The 20077-nt window shown below is 39.4% G+C and overlaps 1 protein-coding gene across 8 annotated transcripts in view; it reads right to left on the minus strand.

Moving 5' to 3' along the window:
• Positions 1-20077, minus strand: part of nectin1b (nectin cell adhesion molecule 1b) — a 156154-nt gene that overhangs the window by 77396 nt on the left and 58681 nt on the right. Inside the window, exon 6 of one of the 8 annotated variants that reach the window (XM_026192908.1) lies at positions 4329-8673. The exons of the other annotated variants lie outside the window; for them this stretch is intronic. Within the exon in view, the coding sequence (XP_026048693.1) occupies positions 8171-8673 (503 nt within the window). The 3' untranslated portion in view covers positions 4329-8170. Of the gene's footprint in view, positions 1-4328; positions 8674-20077 lie in introns of those variants that run through there. 8 annotated transcript variants of the gene reach the window in all.

The raw sequence follows: 20077 nt of genomic DNA on the forward strand, positions 1-20077 counted from the left end.
AAAAAAGAGTTACTGGAGACATCCAAATTTCACTGACATTAGAAATATGTTTATTTAATAATAGCTGTATTTACCTGCATTATATTTATTATGTTGTAACTGATGCATACTATCCTGTGTAGGCTACAAAAAATGAGAGATCTAATTGTGAAAAATAAACAAACAAACAAAATCCTTCACATCCTTCCTCTAAAATAAAAATATAGCAAAGTCTATTTAGACCACGCCAGTGTCTTATAGCTTTATAATGATATCACAACTAAGTGATTTTTTTCCTTGACTGGACTGAAATGCCAAAAAACAGAACATGACATATTATGTGATCATGGCCACACCAGGCTGCTCTGGCAGCTAACTTAACTAATGTAAAATATCAACGTAAACAAAGGATATAATGTGATGATGGTTACATTACATTCTAGTAGCATTGAGTTATTTTCATAATAACTATATTTAATCATTATTAAATTCTGCTCGACTCACCACTATCTTGCTCTTTCCTTCTTTTTTCTCTCACAGAAGGACAACTCTTCTTCATTTTCATTGATTGTCAGTCAGTCATTTGGTTTGTTTAAACAGAATCATAAACACCACTTGCAGTGGGAGTGAGAGGAGTAAGGTGGATCCCCCTTGGGGAGGTCTCTCTGACTTTCACGTCAAACTTTGCGCATTGCCACTGCTGCAGTTTAACGTTTGTTATTCCTCACCTGGGGCCCACACGGTTACCTGCCTTGCCTGCTGGCATGAGGCGCCTCTGGGTCTTATATTATATTATGGGATAAATTGATGTACCATGTAAATTGCCTGGCAGGTTTCTATTAAAATTATGTAACAGCACATGTCAGATGTACAAGATCCCAGAACTCTGCAGTTAAAAAACAAAAAACCCTCCTAATTTTATTTTAGCTGTCTCTCGTTTAATATCGTGTTCTTCTGCATGTCTGGGTGGCTGCTGTTTTTAGATCGTTCAGATGTCCCATCGGTCCACTTGTACTTATGCATCTGTGATGCACACTGGATTTGCACTTTATCAAAATTCTGACTCTTCACCTTGATTTCATTTTGGGGAAGTGGAAGATCTCACAGGGAGGCAAATCTGGTGAGTGGGGCAGGTGCTGATTGTGTTGACGCGGCAAGAAAAGTCCAGCTTTTCATCATGTGCCCGCATCAGAGTTTAGTCTGTTTCTGCTGAATATTCTCCTCTAGAGACCTCAGAAAGCTACAGTGTTGGCAGTCGCACCCACTGGTACAAGTTTACAGTGTACAACCTCATAAATGTAACAAAAAGGAAAAAAAGAGCAAGCTGCTCTATGGGCTTGGAAACTGTGGACTCTTCTACTGAAAACTGCTGGGTTTTAGCCAAAGACACAGCTCTCATCACCACCAATGATCCTCAGCATGGAAGTTGAGCCAGTTTGAGACATTAATGCTAAAATGCAAAAATATCAGAAAAGGGAAAATCTGCTGAGTATTTTATGTTATTTTATTTACCTGGCAACTTTTTGATTGTACCTTGTAACTGCGTATCATACCAAATATTTCTAGTTAATTTGTTCATTGTGTGTGTATCTTTAGAACATTGCTTTTGGATGTCCTCCTTTCTCTCTGTTGGACAAAATCATCACATAAGAACTACTGGATCAGTGCCATGAAGACTGGCACGGTTATTAGTGTCCTCTCAGATAAAATATGCTTAAAATTTTGTATTTAGCGCCGTCATAAGAAAAACTAAATCTATATCCAGTGCTTCAGTTTATATGTGATTATTACATTCCGATCATGCTGTAAAATCTAATTAGTTCTTAGAACTTAAAAAAATGATGCAAACTCATAACCTCAAAACAACCAAGTAAAGCTTACTTCAGATAACTAAGTTAGGGCAACTTATTTATTGCAAGTATACAGTACTTGATCTTTCTGGGTGAGCAATGCTAATTGTTTACCCACTGATAAACATTTCAAGTTCTACTAAATTAAAAAACAATTTGTAGTACACTTACTGTTTTTAATTTTGCTAACACACAAATTATATGCAACTGAATCACATTATGTTTTATCATCCTTGAACTTTAGGGATTTCTAGTACAACACTGATGGAGTTAAAATCAGCCCAACTTTTATTTATCAAAGTTTAAAAAAAAAGTATATCAGCCAACATAGCAGACACTGTTCTGCTGAACATCAAACAAGTATATTGCCACCATTGTGTTATTCAATTACATTTTTAAAATTAGCAAATTTAAATTGCATATTTATTTGTTAGCAACTTTAAACAAAGATTTAATTATTTTGAAACTAAGTTTAGTCTTCCCATAACTTCCTATTACAAATTACATTCCTGATATAATCATGATAGAATGTTGAAACGATTGTTCAGAAAGTGTTCAGAATTCAATTGCAAGTAATATCACTACTACTTGAGAGGCACCTTTGCTGGCAGGTTATGTCATTCTGCACATGTTAACAAGGACTCAGAGCTGATATGAAGTGCATTCTCAGAGTGCCACTAGCAAAGCTGTAAGATCTGAAATATCAGCATATTATCTTATCATGTTCCAAAAATGAAGTATTTTATCTTTTAACACATCTACAGAACATTAACTTCTGAGGCCGTTTGTGTAAATGTAAAAACAAAACTGAGATGGCATTGTTGATTAAAGGTTGAAAGCTGTATATTGGTAGACGGTATCATTTTTGGGAATGTGTTTAAATACTTGCAGCATATTTATTACGAGAGCACATGTGCCCCTCAGAGTTATACATTTCATTATGGATCACTGCAATATAAGTTCAGAGTGTATGTGGGATAGCACAAGTGCAAATAACAATACATTTTATTTAAAATAAGAACGCAGTATTAGAAAGAGTGATGCATAAACTGTGGAACTAAGACAGTCTGTGACACAGGTATGATCATCTGATTTTATTTTAATAACAATTACAAATATTTCACAATGTGACTTGCACAGCCGAGTGCAATCATTATAAATCTAAATGAGACAAAATCAGATATTATTTTCCCTGTTTCAGTATGCAAATATGTGCACAAAGTAGCCTTAAAGGAACAAACTAGTGCTACTAAAAGCCACCTCACTGATTGACTACACTCTCCTCCTGAAGCCATCCCAAAGGATTGCTTATTAATATACACTATGATCATTAACTATTTAATTACTGTAGTTTAATGACTCGTGTCGTAGGCTGTCTGTGTGCTTTCCTGAACTCATTAAGACTGATATTTTTATTTATTTATTTATTTTTCTGGCTTGTTGGCAGCTCAACAACTCACAGATGGTTGGGTTAAAACCAGAATTTAGCGAACAGTTGTGGCCTACAAAATGTAACAGACGTCTAAAGAAAAATCTAAATCGAATTGGTATGTGATTCACCACAAAAATGTATGAAAACTGTTGAAGTACTGAAGATTTCTTCAAATTTGAATATAAAGCATTTCGGAACTTGATTTAATGACAAAATGAAATACATAAATAATGACAGGCACGGTCAGATTGTTTTTCAATTTTCTCATTCATAATATGTTAGAGTAATCTGTATTCTCTTATTGCACTCCATGTTAAGTGGAGTGACATCACACACTGTAAAAGACACTTTAACAAACTCGCTTTTGAATTTATGACCCAGGAGGAACATACTTTAGAACAGGAATCTAGCCATATTTCATCCAAAAAGTACTTTGATAGAGGATATGCTGTAGAATTCCATTCCTGGCTCTATTAGGAGGAGAAAAAACTAGATGGCCATGCATGTTAAAAGCCTATGTGCCATCAAAGCCCCTTGGGCTACAAAGGGCTCTTTTAGCAAATGGATGGCAACAGCTGCAAACTCTGGGCTGTTCTTAATGTGCACGATGCAGATGTCTGCACTTGAGTCCCACAGTCTGAGACAGATCTGTCTGCCTCTACACTGGGCCTCTCTCATCATATCACTGTAGCTTCATTAAGCACTGAACTCAAAATCAACATCTGCCTGACAGTTTTTGCTCCCCAATTAAAGTAGAAAAATACCAAAAACTACTGTTATAACCATCAAAGGCTCTTATTATATACTGTATGTATCCTTTTATCTGTCTTGTGTTAACTTCAGATAAAATGAAGACATACGTTATACTAAAGTAACTCACATATGGAAACTGTAGCTTTGAAAAACGCTTTGAATCTGTCGTCTTTTTCTCATAAGGTTAAAAAAAAATACAGTGAACTACAGCAATGACTGTGAACAGATCGATAAGGTACAAAGAGAACTGTCCCGCTGTAGCCTGGACACTATTTGTGCTTTTTGAAATTGTTAAATATTGTACTAACAAGGTCTATGTTTGTTAAATTTGATTTATTTGTAGTCTTATTTATTTACAGAACAAACGTATCATGTCTTACATTTAAGGCTCACAAGAAAATAATAATAATAATAAAAAAAAAAAGTCCAAATAAGCACCGGCATGAGGTGACAAGGATAAATTACTGGTCGAACCGACTGGGAAAAAGCTGCAATTACCAAAATCAATACACAGCGATAAGAAATGTGCTGCAGACATAAACCATATTCAATCAGATAACACACATCTATCCAATCAGTGAACTGGGACAGAACGCTTTTGACTATTGAACTCATTTAATGCTGAAAACAAATACAAGTTACTTCACTGGGTCATCACAATTGAACAATAGATTTTTTTGTTTTTTGTATTTGTATCACCCTCAGAAATATACATTCACATGGCTGCATACAGACAATTTCTCTCTTTTGACTTTCTTTTAATAACATTACATCGACACACTGTATGCATTACCCCCAACAGTGAAGCCACTACTGGCATATTAAAAAAATGTACTAGGGGAGCATTTTTAGGTGGGACTTTGGAAATAAGCTATGCATCAACATCATCTATCCATCATCGAGTCTCCATGTTTGTGGTCAAAATAGGCATATTTTACATGACAGGGTCCCTACACGGCTGTCCCGAAATAAATCCCAACTATAATCTCAACCTTATGTACATTATTTACAGTGGAATGTTGAAACATACTGAAACATACAAAAAAAAGAGAGATTAGGATGGAATGAAATTACAGTCAGTATTACAAAATAGAAACTCATAAAACCCCAACGACATGAAGACAATGTTTACATATACAACTATACAGACTGTTGACCCCAAAATAAAAGGCTTTCTCATGCCAACATATCTGACAAGCAAGTGTGGCAGTGGTTACATAACTGATGTTAGATGTCAGATGAAACCTTAAAATTGTGCTTTAAAAGGGGGTGATGTTTGTAAGTACAAGTTGAATTTCTCTTAACTGGACCAGCGTTTCAAATGTTGTGCTCAGAAAATTCAGCGACGTGCAACCAAGTTGCAAAGGTTAGATCTCTTCAGGTGTTCAACTCTCAGAATTAGTGCAGAATTAGCTGATTTAAAGATCAGGTGTACACACATTGTTTGTACCTTGCTAAAGCTCCTCTATACCTGCTATAATATTCACTGTAAGCAAGCGACCATAAGCTGTCTTATATTTAACAGGTTTGCGGTCTGCATTGTAGTTTAATAATATCCACGATATTATTCTGGGTATGAATAGCTTGAATGGTGGAGCAGTAACTGTTTAGACTACCCCATGCCTCCTAACTTTGACAGGCACTGAATGCATGAACAAAGGATGCTTTCGATATGTTTGTGTCTATTATGCTGTGATGCAAACTGTGTGAAGTTCAAAAGTTACAGCAAAGCACTCCACCTGCAGGTGAACAATAAAGTAAAGACTATAAAACTGTATTTTGCTTCAGAATATTGAAAGTAGCAACCCCACTGCTGTCAATGAGCTTCCCCCTCTGAAACCTTCAGTGGCAGACCTTGTACTCCTCACTCCATAGTAGATGCACTTAACAGAAAAGAAGTAAGGCTTTAGAAAATAAGGCTGACTAACTAAATTGAGACTAACAGACTTAAAAAAAAACAATTCCCCATACTGTGATGCTGATTTGTTTTGAAAATACAATATAGTTTGAGGTTCATGATTAACATGCTCATCTAAAAACATACAGTAGACAAGCGTGGACTGTAAAACATTCACATCTCGAGCAGAGGGAACTGCTCTCACAGAGATGTTATTTTTTTCATTTTTATTATTCTATATATATTTATATATACTTTACACTTTTCTTGTGTTAACTGCAAAATTGTTGCTGGGTACTGTGTACCTAGGAACTCATACCTCTGTCAATACTGACGACACCGACAAAGTGTAGTCTTCTGAGCTGCAAATGAGGATAAGCACACTGGAACTGATAGGAAAAAAATAGCAACATATGCACTTCCACTCCCACACACAAAACATGCATAAAATAAGGCTTAATACAGTATTTATATTGTTCAGAGCCAGTCAGATATGTCGTTTACATTGATAGATTTCCTCCAATGCTTCCATTATAACCAATTTTTCACATTGCGCTTTTTTTTTTGATGCAAATACATTTTGCTGATTGTGTAATGAACCTCTGTGCTGAGGAGAGAAACAAGTCATTAGCTATGCTAGCATCCACTGGCACTTGTTAGCGGTGATTTTAAAAACATATATAGATATAGTATATAGAGAGCCTGCAGACAGAGTCATTGATTCCCCATTAGCAGACTGAGATGCCAAAATTAAGGAAGCAACTCTTATAATTTTAAAACCACCTTAAAATCTCTGGATAGTCACTTAAAAAGCAAAAGAAAATGAACAAAAGCATCATGAAAGCAGCAGGTGACTTCAGAAGGGCCACCATATTTTAAATTCCCTTTACTTGTTAGCATGTTTTCTCTTCAGACTGAAATGAAAACATCAGTTTCTCCTATTTGTGTCCTTTGTGTCCATGGATGACTCCTCATAGAAAATGCTGTTGATGTAAGCCAACTATTCAGTAAAGTCACAATTATAAAGAGAGACAGAGTCGTTACAGGAAAACTCCTCAGACACTTTTGACTGACATCCATTTGAAAAGAAGAAGAAAAAAAAAAAAGAGGGTCAGAAAAAAATATAATTATGACAGCTAAATGCAAAAGACAGACATTTCATTACAGTGGTAAGATTTCGAGATTGTGTACACAAGTCAAACTGTTCAAGTCAAATGACAATCATGACATTTCAGAGCATTTTTGAAGATTTCCCTGTGAAACTCACCAAGTGTCTTTTGGACATGACTGTGATGCACCACTGAAAAGTAGAAACTGTTTTGTATGATACAATTGCAGCCCTTCTCTCCTCGGCTATACTGCTGCAACAATAAGGGCACTAACGCTTGAAATTAATAAAAAAAAAAAAAAGCATACTGGATATTTATATGTTACTGCCATGTCCATATGGCTCAGTAGACTGACTTCCTCTCGGTAAAGAAACAAGTCGAGCACATAAACACAGGGGGTCAAGAAATGCTAGCCACACCTTTGGAAAACAGCATTAACATATGTGTTTTAATGCTGTGAATATATAAAAATTAGTAACGCTAACCCCACTGAGAAACAGTATGTATCCCATTTCCCCCCCCCCAATTTCTCTGAAACATTTGACCACAAAACTACACACACGTAGAACTCCACCTGTAATTATGTTAGACACTTAACTCTCAGTTCTCTGGTCACTTAAAAATCATACAAAAAGACATTTATAAAAACAATAACAAAACTGCAATGCTAATGTAGAAAGAAAAAGAAAACAAACTGAACATCCAGTGTAGGACTTTCACAAATGTGCTCAGCAAAACCTCAACCTGCTGTCTCTTTTTATACATTTAACACATTTATAATATGAAAAAATACACGAAATGAAGAATACACCAGGATTAATCGACCAATCACCACACCGACCTTGTATGTCAGCAACAGTGTGTCCATCTACATACCTTCGTTTGTACACTTTGCCCATTCACCTGATGGTACTGATACCAATGCTGAGAAGTTGATGTTGCTAGCACTTTAAATAGACACTTGATTTTCTAGTTGATATTAGTTGGATGGGGTCAGATGTGAAAGGGGGCGGGATATTAGGGTGACCAAAAGAGGGACTATGATAGTGCAGTTTGATAAATGGGAGGGTGGGGGTCGTGATGGAGGTGAAGGGTGAGGTGGAATGGAGGTGGGGGACAAAGGGTTGTTTGGTTTGGTTGTTGCATGCCACTACACATACCATTCTTTCTTAGAAATGACAGAACCATCGGTTTGAGAGATCATATCATCGGCTATTTCAGATTCAGGCTCATACTGGAAAGCCAGAGTCCGCTCATCGTAATCTCGGCTCTCTCCTTCATCCACAGTGAAATAGGGCCTCTTCAGGTCTGATTCAGCATCGAAATCACGGTCGCCTGCCTCAAACCCTCCAGTGGTACCAATCTGGGCGGGTTTCTTCTCTTCGTCCGAGTCGTCCGGGTACTGCAAGTTCTTAGGGATGGGGGGGTGGGTAGGCAGCCCACCAGCCTTGCTGTACCCATTTCCGAACACATGTTTCTTGGTGCTGTAGTCTCCCTTGAAGGTGCGCTGGCGGCGGCGCAGGAATATGAAGAGCAGTATGGCCGCCAGACCCAAGAGGGCAACACCCCCCACAGCACCCCCGATGGCGACACCTGCATTGTGTTGCTCCTGTGGGACATGTGTGGTGCCACCGTAGGTGGGGACAGGAATTTCTGGGTAGGAAAACACAGATGGAAGGGAGTGTGTCAGTGCTCTGGTGGGAAGAGGTGCGTTTGTGCAGGTGCATTTTTTTTTTTTTTTTTTTTTAGGAAAGATGGAGTAAGGGAGACAAGGACGGAAAAGCAAAGGGGAAAGGGAAGGACCCCTGGCCCCACGACAACACCCCCTCCCAGCCCAACAGTAGTCTTTAGTGACATATCGTAAAAGCTCAGCTACAGCCACATGCAGTTTTAGACGCAGAAATAATGAAAAAACCAGCCAGTCCACCACAGAACACCATCAAAGAGTAAAATGACTGAAGACATTAAAGTAAATGAAGCTTTGTCAGCATGCATTAACCATCATTTCTTCTCTGATTAGAAGGCGGAGGAAAATTAAACAATTTAATAGGCAAACAGTGAAGGAATTACAACCCCATTTCCAGAGAAGCTGGGATGCTGTGTAAAATGAAAAGAGAATGAAATGATTTGCAAGTGATTTAAAGCCTATATTCAATTGAAAGTGGTACAAATACAACATTTCAAATGTTGAAAATGTCTGCTCATTTTTAAGAATCGTATTCTTTGAGTTAAACAGCAGAAAGGCAACCAGGGTGGAGCAGTGCATGGTCTAAAATGCGTCATTGTGATAACTAGGTGGTCCTACATGCACTACTTCTTTTTTTCCTTTTGTCTTTTTAAGACATGTCTCTGTAAGGAGTCTACTGGCTTATCTGCTGTCCAGACCTGTCCCCAGCACATTGGTATTGTACTGTTCCTGATGAACATAGGCACTGCGCTACTTGCAAATCATTCTGTTTTTATTCTTACTTTAAACAGCATCCTAACATTTCGGAGATGGGTTTATAATTGATATGGCTCTTCAGTTAACAAGTTTTACTTACAAGTCAAAGTAAACATATTCAACGATATACTGCAGTACAGTCCAGCATAAATAATTAAAACAAGACATTTTGATCACCAGCATCGTGGTAATGAAATGAAAGAGCACTGCCAGAGATGATTATCAGCAGCCAAGCATACACAGCCATGATGCACTTAGAGAGCTGATAAACACGAAGCTCTTCCATTCAAGCAGAGGAGCACACGGCAAAAAATAGCATATGCCTCCATGAAAAATATATATTATTGACTACAGAGAGAGGAGGAAAAGAGAGAAAATTATCATAAGCCTCGGTGTTCTCCAATCTAGAACAGAGCGAATATGACTAATGGCCTGTGAGAGATAATGACAAAGATGCTAGAGTATGAAGGCTGCGATTTCACCTTGCAAAAGCCAAAGGAATATGTTGACTCTATACTGACATTCAAAATTCAAATTCCCAACTGCCATGTCCATAGCATCACTAAAATGAGGCGCTGTGTTCAGTCCACCATTTAGAGAGTGCACAGCGTACATACAGGAAAAAACAAAACAAAACAAAAAAAACACAAAACAAAAGGACTACTTTTGAGTCAAATGTGGGTGCAGCATACAGTAAAACTAACATGAAAGTGCTGTCCCGTATGTGTACATCTTCACTTGAAACTACAAACTGTGCAAAGCTCCTTAGAGCACACAGACAAGAGGGACTTTTTATCTGAAATGTGATCAAAGCCTTGAGGCGCATAGGTAGTGCTTAGGTAAACCGGCAGAGCAGAAGCACATTTAACTTCAATGGTGAACACTGAATCCTCAACAGAAAGGTAGGGGGATACAACACAGTTACACCATCTACTAAACAAATGGTGTGGGAAAGGCCTGGAAGAAGGGAATACGAGACTGTGAGAAACAAAGGAATGAGCTTCCTGTTCACACGGAGCAAACCAGAGAATTGTATGTAAAGTCCGAAAAAAGGCAGGGAAAAGCAATATAGGTGAAATACATGCTGCTTTTTCATTTCCTTCTGATACTGTCTTTCCAGTCTTACTGCTTAATTACACGCCCATTAGGCACATGATAATGTAACACACACTGATAACACTAAATACGTTAGCTGTATTCGAAAAGAAAAAGGATGCGTTTCTTATTTTATGACATTTTTACGACTGAATTTCAGCTGTAGTCTGTACAACATGCACACAAATGATTTATGGTGCTTATTAAAGGTTTTAAAGGCAACAACCGAGATCAGAATTGTATGTGTGTTGATCTAACAGGGGTGGGGAAAATATGCATGGGCAAAGTGTCTTTCTGAAATTTGAAGCTCATTTACAAGTAATGGGTGATAATTGAACAAAAATGAAGGTTTATGTTGAGCAATCCTAAATGTTCCTTGGAGATAAATTATCCCCACGCGTAATCAGTAAGTCGGATAGAGGTGAATCAGAACACCACTGCAATAACAGCAAATCTAAGCCATCCTCATCAAGCAACACAAAAAAGACAAATTTCCCACTTAAGCAGAAAATCTTTTTCAAATTATTGCCCTTAACGGGTGAATCAAAGCCATTACACATGGTGAGAAATGCTCTTTACTGGAAATGATGAATCTCAAACCTAATTCAAGTATAAAATGATGGTAGTGAGTGAAGTTAGGAAGCTACTAAAGCCTTCCGCTCTGCTTTAATTACAATGGCACTTTATCAGTCTACAGACGAGACCTCCCAAACACGGTCGCTCTCCGTAGCCGCTCTTCATCTGGACCCTTTCTCCAAGGGCCGACAGCAAAGCTCTCCAATTTCTATAGCCGTGCCGGGCACAGTCTCAAATATCAGCTCAGGTTTTAATCTGACCACCTAATGGGATTATTCAGACACAGGCCTTCATTACACACATCAATGAGAGAGCAGAGCCAGGTCACCCCTGCTAGAGAACACTTCCTCTCACCAAGTCCAAAGACGGGTGAAAATCCAGAGGATTGAAGGGGCAAAGAGAAAAGGAAAAATATTCTCCTGTAATCCTCTCTTCTCCCCTTCACTGCCCTCGTCTGTAACTAGGATCTGTTTTTGCTCTCATCAGTCCCCTTATTCAATCTTAATTAGGGAGATTATTGTACTGCATTTCAAAGGTTGCCAAGACTCCATATTTACCATCATTTAAAGAGGTGAAAAACATAAGGACAGAGCATTTAAATTGCAGAATAGCAGCAGTGAAAGAAGGTGATCCCTGCCATCTTCATTGCTATAAAGCATCAAGCGAAGCTACCTCTGACACTCGTATTTGCCGAATGTGAATGTCAACACTAATAACTGTACAAGTGTTCATTTAAAAAAAAAAAAAAAGCACAGACACGAAAGAGGTTGTAAACCTCCAGGTATTTTTTGTGGGTTTTAGGCTGGTGTATCCAGCCTGGAGGAAGCTTTGCAAGCTGCTGCACCAAAAACAACAAATTGCGTTTTCGAAAGGAGGTATTAAGTTGTTTTACTGGAGCGGCAATGGAAGGAGGACTACTGATGTTTTTAGATAGCTTCAGCTCTGTGTTTGGGGCACTTTAAGGGAGAGAGAGGAACTCAGAAAGACCAGAAATTGCTCATCAAATCACTGAGTGCAGTACAGGAACACTGCTTCTATTTTGCAACTTAAAACGCCGTGTTGGCAAAGAGGACTGTCTGCTCTCACCATGTTACCCAGCGCATTTCCTCTCTGTGCTTATCCCTCTGTGAAATCACACCACCAGCCATGTGCATACGTGAACATATCTCCAGCACAGCAGCTTTGTCTAGTTCACGGACTCTGTGAATTTATGTTAAATTAGAGCAGCTAGGGTGCAAGCTAATCACCTTATATAATCCAAAAATAAATGAAATGAATGGCTGGGTTATGTAGGTGTTTGACAGCACAGAAAAATGAGGAGGCGTTTCACTAGCGCGCCTTCGCTGCCGGCATTACCTGCCAATGGACAGATCAAAAAAGACCTCAGCAGCACAACAATGGCCCTGATACTGTTCCACGCTGTAAAAGGCAATGTCTATTAACACCCGTGAGGAAAAATGCAGATAGTGGGGGAACTTTTAGTTGCAACGAATAAAATGTAGTATTGAGATTAATAGGTGGAAGGATGTGCTGTGAAAGACTATAATTCAATCCAGAGGCACGATAGATTTATACAGGGGGGAAAAAATAACAGGAAATCTTACAGCTACTCTAACAACAATGCCATTTCGTATTGGGTTATTCATACCACTCTGAACCCTCACATCTGACATGATCAAGTGGATGATTTACTACCTCCAAATACCCAAGTGACACAATATGTTTTCTTCACAACGCAATGAGAGCTTCTCATCTGAGTCATTTGTGCAAAACACAAGTGAGACTTAAGAAAAAAAATGAATAAATGCTGTGTATATATAATATACATGCATATATATTTTGTAATAAAAATGATTTGTGGCTTCAGAAAACAACATGTATTCTGAGCAGGGGTTTGCATTTCAATGTAGAAGCAGCAGATGCTCGGAGATAGTGCGGGAAATGATTGTAGAAAGCAGAGGGGGCTTTAAAGTGAGAGAAACAGTTTCATAACTCCGTCCTGCAGATACTGTTACTGGGTGTGCTCCAGTCATGTCTGCACATGAAAAAAAAGGAGGAGAGACAGGTAAAAACATTCCTGAGACTTAGCGCAATCACTTGGACAAGGTTATGAAAGAAGCTGGGAAAATGAGAGAGGATTTTCAAAGAGTGGCGCTGGGAGTGGTGTTTTAATATGACTAAAGGAGGAACAAGCAGCTGACAACAAAAGATGAAAAGAACATAGAGGGCTACTCTAAGAAGTTGAGGAGTGGCAACAAGGAAAACGATTGAGCAAACGCCTTAAGAGCTTGAGGAGTGACAACACAAAATAAAGAATGGCATAATGAGCGAGTGAGTGAGTGAGGAAGGGCACAATCAGAGAAGACACATTAATTCACTGATTTAACAGATCCTCATCACCTCTCTTGTCTGAATTTGCCAGTGGTTTTGAAGTCATGGAAATGTGATGCTGCCACGACGAATAAAAGCTCATCACTGACAGGAATTTAACATGCTGCTTTGAGAGTTGCGGCTGGGGCAAATCTCTTTTTCAGCCTATCAGATATTCCCTCCCAATAGCTGCCATTTCTTCCCGTTTGTCACTATAGATTGTTTTTGCTTCCACTGACTTCGGAGACACAAGCTCACCTCACTTGTGCCATTAAAAGCTTCCCACAAATTCAAATCCAATTCCCTGTCATAAAACCAGTGGGTTAGAAGGATGGGATATGCTGGAGGAGACAATGCTGTGAAACTACTGGAATCAAAACACGGGTGACATCATCTGTAGCCTCAACGTGTGAACATGCAGCAACTTGCAGGACCATCGAGTCAGAAAAACAGCGACTGTTTCTTGTTTTCATCTCCTCTCAGCAGAAACAGCGTGTCATCTCTGACTGAGACCAAGAATTCACACCACCGACTCTCTGCTTTCATATATGGTTATTTGTAGTTGAAATAAACAAAGCCGCCATTGTTATGACTATTATAACAGTAATCCGACATGAAGGTCGCATTTGAAAGTACAGGAAAATACTGGCGCGCCAGAACATTTCAGAAAGCAAGCTGGTCCTCTTGCAAGTATAATATCCGTCATTTTGCGCTACGGGGCAATAATCATTTTTAATGCACCCTTAATGAGCAATGAATATTTACACCAGCATCTAAATGCCAATGCAACTCTTTTAAAAAAATCATGTTTACGCAGGTAACATTATTAATGCATTTGCATCTGCGGCTGCAGTGCTTAGTCAAAGTGATGTGCAGCTGAGTTATTGGGTCAGCAGACATGCAGCAAACAAATCTGCATGTTAGCACGTATTAAGTCAGCAAGAGGTCAGCGAGCTGTTTGTTTACCACACCATCCTACCCTGTGCTTTTTCTCTGTCCCCCCCCCTTTTATTTTCTCCCCCTGTTGTTATTTTTGAGCGTAATGAGTGAGTCACCACAAAGCATCACCAACAGCAGCAGCAGCAGCTTCGGAGCCAGTGGTCAGACCCCGGGACAGCGTCTGACCTACTTCATCAGGCTCTCATGGAGGCGTGACAGATCCAACACCACATGGGTGGACAGGGAGGAGGAGGACAGAGGAGGTGAGCTGGGCCGAAGGGGCTCAGCCAATCCCCCTGCTCCATCTGTCTGCCACATCCCTCTCCTCTGCATATCCTCCGGAGAGCAGAAACAGCAAGCCATGCAGAAACAAATGTTAAGATAAATCACTACGATCTCAGCTGCTCTGCTCTCACATGCTCTCCCCTGGTGACATTTGCATTTCACATCTCCAGCCGGGTTATCTCTTCTTCTCCAAATATAAAAAAAAGACTCTTTTTACACAGTGAGCACTTCCCTCCTCCATTTTATGCAAAATGAGCTGCAGCCACAATATCTTCCCCCTCAGTGCTTTCCCCTGGCACAGCACAGAACACAGAAGAGACTTTATGGGGCGGCCTATGCTGTGCAAGCGAGGGAACGGGCCATGCTAATGTCTCATTTGGATAATGAGGTGTGATCTTGGCAGGATCTGAGCAAAGAGCAACTCCCCCTCCCCGCAGTGAGAACGTGGGGGCTAGAAGTCACTCTGTCAGCCTGCACACCAAAACCCTTGTAGGTTTGCAGAAGCAGGAAGTTCAAGGGTGATAACAAGCTAGCAAAGGGAGCAGAAGACCAAGATCCTCAAAATGCTCCCTTAACCTGCATCTGCTTGAAGTGACAGTGTAATAATATACAGGATATACACATGTGGCCTTTGAATCTATGAATAATGCAGGCGGCAATGTGAGAAGCGCAATGTGCTATAGCGCACAGATTGAGACAGACTCCACCATGACAGGCGAAGACAAACAAATTTCACATAGCTAGAGGAGCCTTTGCAAAGCTGACATCATAATGTCTCTTGTCTCTGTCAGAGAAAAGAAAGAGACAAATGGCTGCACGTAGCGGCACTGCTGTTAGATGTCAGTAATATATGGTGCATTACTTGTTTTATTCAAGGATGTTCTTGCCGTAGTCTCGCAAGTTTTATTACACTGACCGATCGCCACATTATCACATTGAGAAAACCAACAGATCCTGCAGCAATGGACTGACCGCCATGTCTGTTTCACAGCTGCTAAAAATAAACTACATTATCTACTGGAATTTACTGTTATGCGGAGACAGTAAAGTATTTTAAATAATACACATGTAAGCTGAAATCTTCCCAAAGTCACTGAAGTGAGTTTAAGATTATTTTTGGTATATTTTGTTACAAAGACTCTTTCAGTAATGGAAACTGGAATATAACAGTGAAGAATCAATAAGGTTTTAGTAGACTTTTAATCCAATAGGAGTGATTAAAATTTTTTAATCTTTTTCTTTCTTTCTTTTCTTGTTTTTTAAATCCGGATGTTAAATCCTGAGCTGTTAATTTCCTATGCGGAAAAAAAAAATTGAGAGATCAAATTTTAGAAAAAATATCTTGCAACAATCTAGACTAGTGAAGTTAAGTACATTTTTAAGGGTGTGTTTCACAACCAGTTAGAGTCGTGATAATATTTAAGGCAATTAAAAGATCTAATGTCAGCTCAGATAGCATCTTCTTGTCAGTAATTTAAATTTATGCTGAGGAAGCTCCCTGTGCTATTTCCCATTACCCGCTGCTGCTTTCCTGCCAACCTGGCGGGTAAGCATTCACAATCATTATATAGGCATACTGAATTCTCCTGACAATAACCTCATTTGCTTCCGGTGAAGAAGAAATGTAAATAAAAAACCACATAGGCCTTTTTTTTCTTAAATCAATGTCACCTTCTCTCACTATCACTGTGTGTTACTGTCTTTGCACATTATAGTGTTGTAGGACTAGAAGGAAAGAAGAAGTGACAACCAGTGAACACTAGAAGTTGACACAGGCTGTTACATAAAGGCCTGTAAACAGTTTCATGCCCTCTCTTCCTCTTTCACTTCCCCGATGCTGTCTGGCTGGAAATAAATTTTAAAAATCAGACAGACGAACTCAAATTTCTCCTTCAGTGACATAAATACATTACCTATACATGTCTAACTTTTTTTTTTTTTTTTATTCAAATAATTTTGGCACATGACTAGGATTTCTCCCCCACCTCTTCTTTCTAAACTTCATTTTCTCACATGGCAGCCAACTATTGCGTGTTCAGGGAAGCGTGAACAGATGTTGGCACCGGTTGACTGTGCTTACAGAAGGATCCATCCTCACGCTTTCTTGCTAAATTGATGAGAACGCTGTCACTCCATCCAGTTTAACCCAACTGGTAAAGCCCTGTGGCAAAGCTGACTGCACCTCTGCTCTCTAAAGCAGCTCTCTGCCACAGCTCTGACAAAGGAAGATGAAAGTTAGCGCTGCTAAGCTGTAAGGGGAATCATCCAAAGGTTCACATACTAGCTGACCCCTAGCTGATCTGATATCATCATTCATAGCTGATCCTGCTAATATGGCTGGAATAATGCAACGTCTTTGACTCACTCTGGCCCCTATCTCTCAAAGACGAGTGCTGGTGTGTGGGTGAGTCAAGGTTAAAATGAGTAAACAAATGCACTTCCCCCTCACTGAAGCTAATTTTCCCACATGTCACAAAACTGTGCGCTGCCAAGAATAAAACCACACATATCCTTTCTCAGGGGTGATAATGACATAATTGTAAGGCCATCCTTGCAAAACAGCCATTCATCAGAACTTATTAAGCTCTAGGAAGAAATTTAAGATGGCAGCATTGATTTGTTCCAAGCACAAAAACAGAGTCTGATGGTGGAAAAGCTGATTATCTTAATGAAAGACTGATTCTGTCTCTCTTAAGTTGGGGAGGATCTTTGAGGTTTAACCGCATTATTCCTGTGGCTTTCTCAGCTGCAATATTTTACAGGGGTGACTGCTTGAGTGACATTCCTATTAGACAGTTAAAGGCTGCTGAGAAGGATTCATCAAAATAACTTACATTGTGAGGCTGTTTAATTGTCTCTATTTTTTAACACGGCCTCTGATACCCGTTGGTAATTAGCTGATTAATCAGATCTGACGACTTGTCAACTTTCTCTCAGGAGATTTCTGAACTGCATGTAAATGAGTGAGGTATTTGCTAAGAAGAGGCCCATTACATGAAACTCATCTCCCTCGCTATAGATCCCTCCCCCTCCCTCTCTTCCTTTTCCCCTAGACTTCCTTTCCACCTCTTTTTCTGAGAGCGAGGATTGATTAAACCAGGAGAGTGCTTCATTAGATTCTGACAAGTGACACCATTTCTCCAGAACACATGTCCTTGGAGAAAGCCATTTTAGCCCATGTGACTCGACCATAGTCGATGCCATCTCCGCAGCAAACACTATCCCAGAACTAATTGAAACAAGGTGCTCTGTGGCCCTGCTATCTGCATAGGTGACAGCTATGCAGTTACCAATCTGTCCATGAAAACTGAGTAGTTTGATTAAAACACACTTTCTTAAAATCCCCCACGTGTGCTGCATTCCACTGTGGGAAAATAGCTTTTCTGCTATACAAATGAGACGTCATGGACGTTTTATCTTCCTGACATCAAGCAAGGTTGTCGCCACAGCAGGTGAATATTATGGTGGCAATCTATAAGTGAACTTGAAAACAGAAAAAAACAAACAAACGTATGCATATGGATAAATCTTTCTATGGACAAAATTATGTATAATAGTGACAAGATTGCTTGGGTGTCATATTTGTCAATGATAGAGTTTATTAAAGGACAAAAAGACCAGGAACAATGATGATTTATTGACTCTAGTAACACAAAACTCTCCTGGGAGTCTCCATGTTCAAAGACCATTAAAATGGGCTTTTAACAAGGGAAATAAATTATTATTTTGTGTTTTCACTGGTCAAAAAAATCTGGCAGCTCTAGCAGCTATATGATGTTCTGAACAAATGTGCCGAAGATAGTGGTTTGGTCCTTTTCAGCACAGTACACTTAGCTAGGATTACTGAGGCCTAATGGTGCAGCCATGAACAGCAGCCAGCAGTGGGCTCTCTCACCTGCTATGTCTCAGCCAGACCTCTTTGAAGTTGCAAAGCACAAAGATGCTTTTTGAAGTTAATGAAGCATCAGCACACTTCTTACACCAGCGCCACTGGGTCATTATGCACCGCCAATGTCAAGGCAGCAAAGAGCACTTCAGAAAAGTCAATAGGAAATGTTGCGAACACCCTGAAGTTCCCATGTAAAGGTCTTTTCAGTCATGTCAGCCGTGCAGATCTGCAGTCACAAATGTCTCCTGAACCGAACTGAACTATCTTAACTGAACTCAGAGTTTCTGGTGACAAAGTACACACTATCATGGGAATGCTATCAATTTCACATCATCAGCAAAGAGCGCATAAGCAGATGCATCACACCACTGCAAGATATCCATGTTGCTAGTGTACGAGACACGGGGACGAGACCGCCTCTGTCGCCCTTTGTGTGCATCCTAAAGCAGGAAACTGCATTAATGCTTCAAATCAACCTGAGTTGCTTATAAGGCATTGTGTAATTTGATGGGGCTTCATGTCAGAGCTGAGGCTCTGAACTGTGCTGTTCTCCCTTTAACTTGTAACTGTTACTATGGGAACTGGCAACATGCTTTTAAGACTTGTGTGGTACCCTTTGAGAATATATCCTTAAAAGAAATCGGGAACTTTTGCCATCAAATAGTACAGAACAACAATATATTCAGCCAGTGTGTTACTACAGAGACGGCAAACAGACCACTGGGTGCTTTGTGGCATTTAATCTTTGATAATATAGTTTTTCTTTGACGGCAGTTATTAAAGCTACAAATATCAAGTGACAATCTAACTGTCAAGTAGAAAAAATTCAATAATTAGTTTTAATGCATAATTATATGTAATAACGAAGCACATTCATTATTTGTAAACATGCAGAGTGACAGAAAGGAACAATGACCTACTACTGAGAACCAAATGTATTTTCACAGCCTCGGAATTAGTCATTTTGCTTCCTCTAACCTGCTACTGAGCACAGTGCAAACTTCTTCAAAACTCAAAAGGTTCAAAGACAAAAACAAAGCAGAATGCTTAGATTCCAATTTTGCACGGAGGCGACCTGAAAGCGAACGCACTCACATCGTGTACCCACGCATTGTTCACCTCACTCACTCGATACAATTATATAGACAAATGATGAGAATAAACAGAAAGACTACTGGGACAATAGCAATGTGGTTTGTTAATTTAAGCAATCAATGAAAAAGAAGAAATAGAAAATTACTTTGGTGCCTTTGTTTTGCCTTTCCAAAAGGGGGTACAGTACTTTATGCCAAACAGTATATCTCCTTGGAACCCAGTTACTCAATACAAGCTGGTGCACAGCGATTTCCTAACAGCAGATTACTTCCTCATCTTCTGTTTGATAAGAAAGGCCTGTTCCGACTCCTTTGAAACCTCTATTATAACGCTACTAGCCCATCTGCTTTGGGAGGGCAACTCCT

Source organism: Astatotilapia calliptera, chromosome 14, assembly GCF_900246225.1.
Source record: "Astatotilapia calliptera chromosome 14, fAstCal1.2, whole genome shotgun sequence".
In the NCBI taxonomy this organism is placed as follows: Eukaryota; Metazoa; Chordata; class Actinopteri; order Cichliformes; family Cichlidae; genus Astatotilapia; species Astatotilapia calliptera.